General features: G+C 42.4%; 1 protein-coding gene across 1 annotated transcript in view; it reads left to right on the plus strand.

Annotated features, from left to right (window-relative positions):
- Positions 1–2: 2 nt before the first annotated feature.
- TMCC3 (transmembrane and coiled-coil domain family 3) overlaps positions 3–2,145 on the plus strand; it is a 44,949-nt gene continuing 42,806 nt past the window's right edge. The window contains exon 1 of the mRNA XM_010133109.1: positions 3–80. Coding sequence (XP_010131411.1) covers positions 3–80 — 78 coding nt within the window. The remainder of the gene's footprint in view (positions 81–2,145) is intronic.

Below are 2,145 nucleotides of genomic sequence, written 5' to 3' on the forward strand. Positions count from 1 at the left end.
CCATGCCGGGCAGCGACACGGTGCTGGCCGTGGACAGGACGTACTCGGACCCGGAGCGGCACCGGCGCCGCAAGACGCGGGTAATGCATGTGAGGGCACGGGAAGGGCTGTCGGGGCCTCCCGTGGAAGCAGAGGGGCCAGTGGGGCTGCACGGTGGGCCCGGGTGTGCTCCCCAGGAGGTCTCCGCATGTGCTAGGTTGTCGGTGTAAAGGGAAGTTTTTAATCTGTGCTTCTTTCATATTCCTACACTAAGTAGTCTTTGGTATAGGAAAGTGGAATGAAACTAGTTGTTGACGTAACAGAAACCGGTGTTCGAGGTATATCCACAACAGAAACTAGTTGGAGGTGAGAGTAAGAGAAGTTCGTCACTGAAGTCAGCAGCGCTGATGATTTAATGAAGTGACTCTGTGTCTGGATCACACCGGTGAATACTTCGTTTTGGTTTCTCGAGGTGTACTTAAACTGTGGATCAGGTGATTACATCTAGCAGCAGGGCGTGATGAGGGTTCCCTTCCTGAAGTTACTTCCAAGAGGGTTGTGGCAGGGATGGATTTGACAGAAAAGGCGTATCTGTGTGTGCTAGGGATAAAGTAAGGGTATCCTGTATATCCATGATGTATGGCATTATGTTCCGCTGGCAAATTCATTTTTCTTTATCTTATTCTTTAGTTGTTTTGTTCATACGTTATAAACACATACAGGTGATGCTTGTGATCCTTTCACGTATTTAGTTGTCTTCGTGGTGAATGTCCTGCTGCTGAAGGCAGTTGGCTCTCTGCACAGATTTAAAATTCTTATCTAAATCCTCAGCTCAAACAGTTGTAAAACAAATGGTTCTTTCTTCCCATATACTGCAGGAAGATGTAAAGCAAAAAGGGGGTTTCTCTAGCGGACTTGGGATATCAGCAAAAATTCTGTTTTCTATGCTGAGATACAGCACACGTCAATAAATGAGCTTTGCAGTTTGAAATTGTAGGGATTAGCTGTTCATGAAGGAAGATTGGTTTGGGGTTTTTTTGGAGGGAGGGTTCTTGGGGGCTTTGGTGGTTTGGTTTTTTTTGGTTTGTTTTTGCCCCTGTGATGAACATTAGCAGTATTTTCCATCCGTCTAGTCCATTAATTGTCAGTCTTAGAAAGGAGATGATATGCTTCAGATTGTTGCTGCATAATGCAATGTTTGAAAAATAGGTAATCCTACACACCGTAGCTTTATTACTGGAGGCTACAGGGCTCTTCATACTGTAAGCTGGGTGCACGTACTGGTCATAACCCAGTTAAAAATTTTGGGTGTTTTCTTTGATTTCTCTTTGAAAGTTGAACTGACTAGTTTTTCTTTTGTTGCTCTTGCTGTAAGAATAATGTGCTGCCTAGCTTTCTGTGGTCATGGGAGAAAGTTGCATACCTTCAAGGCTGATTTTTGGTATATTTGAGAGTTAAACCTGAACTCTTTGCTCTGTAATCTAGCTCATCTGCCTAAAAGCATGAAGTATCACAGCTAAAATGCAGTGTTGCATATTGTACTCATGTATTGAAAAATGAAAAAACATCTCTTGCTTAAGACAATTTTATGAAAGCATTTGGCTTCTGTCTGATTTTGAGTTTCTTTTAATCAAGGTTAGCCTCCCTTCCCTTCCTGTGAGCATGAGAAGTGGAAATATAACTCTGACCAGTTTGAGGAGTTGTATGTAATTGAATTGCTTCAGGGTTTGGGCTTTAAAAGTAGTGTCAGAGATCGTAGAACTTGTAATAAAATTGCTAGAGGTGGTAGCAGCAGGTTGTATTTTCCAAGTGAGGGCAAGAGCTTGCGTTAAATCCATTTGTGCTTATTCTAGACAAACAGGAATTTTTCCTGGGTAAGTTGCCTGGATAACTTAATAAAGCCTGAGGAAAAGAGACGTGTCAGAGTAGTTGCTGGATATCATAGTCCGTGAAACATACTTCCAATGTCTTTTGAGCCCATCTAAGGATTCTTCTTATGAGAAAGTGAAGCCTTCTCTATGGACAGGGATGAAGCTAGTTTCAAAATTGCAGGAAGGCACCATCAAATTCACTTTGCACAAGTGATAGAACAAATTACTGTGAATATAGCCTTCTGAGTTTGTAAATGGTAGAATCTGAGGGGAACAGGATTTTAAAATTCCTGCT

The sequence above is a fragment of the Buceros rhinoceros genome, unplaced genomic scaffold (assembly GCF_000710305.1).
Source record: "Buceros rhinoceros silvestris isolate BGI_N320 unplaced genomic scaffold, ASM71030v1 scaffold36473, whole genome shotgun sequence".
Taxonomy (NCBI): domain Eukaryota; kingdom Metazoa; phylum Chordata; class Aves; order Bucerotiformes; family Bucerotidae; genus Buceros; species Buceros rhinoceros.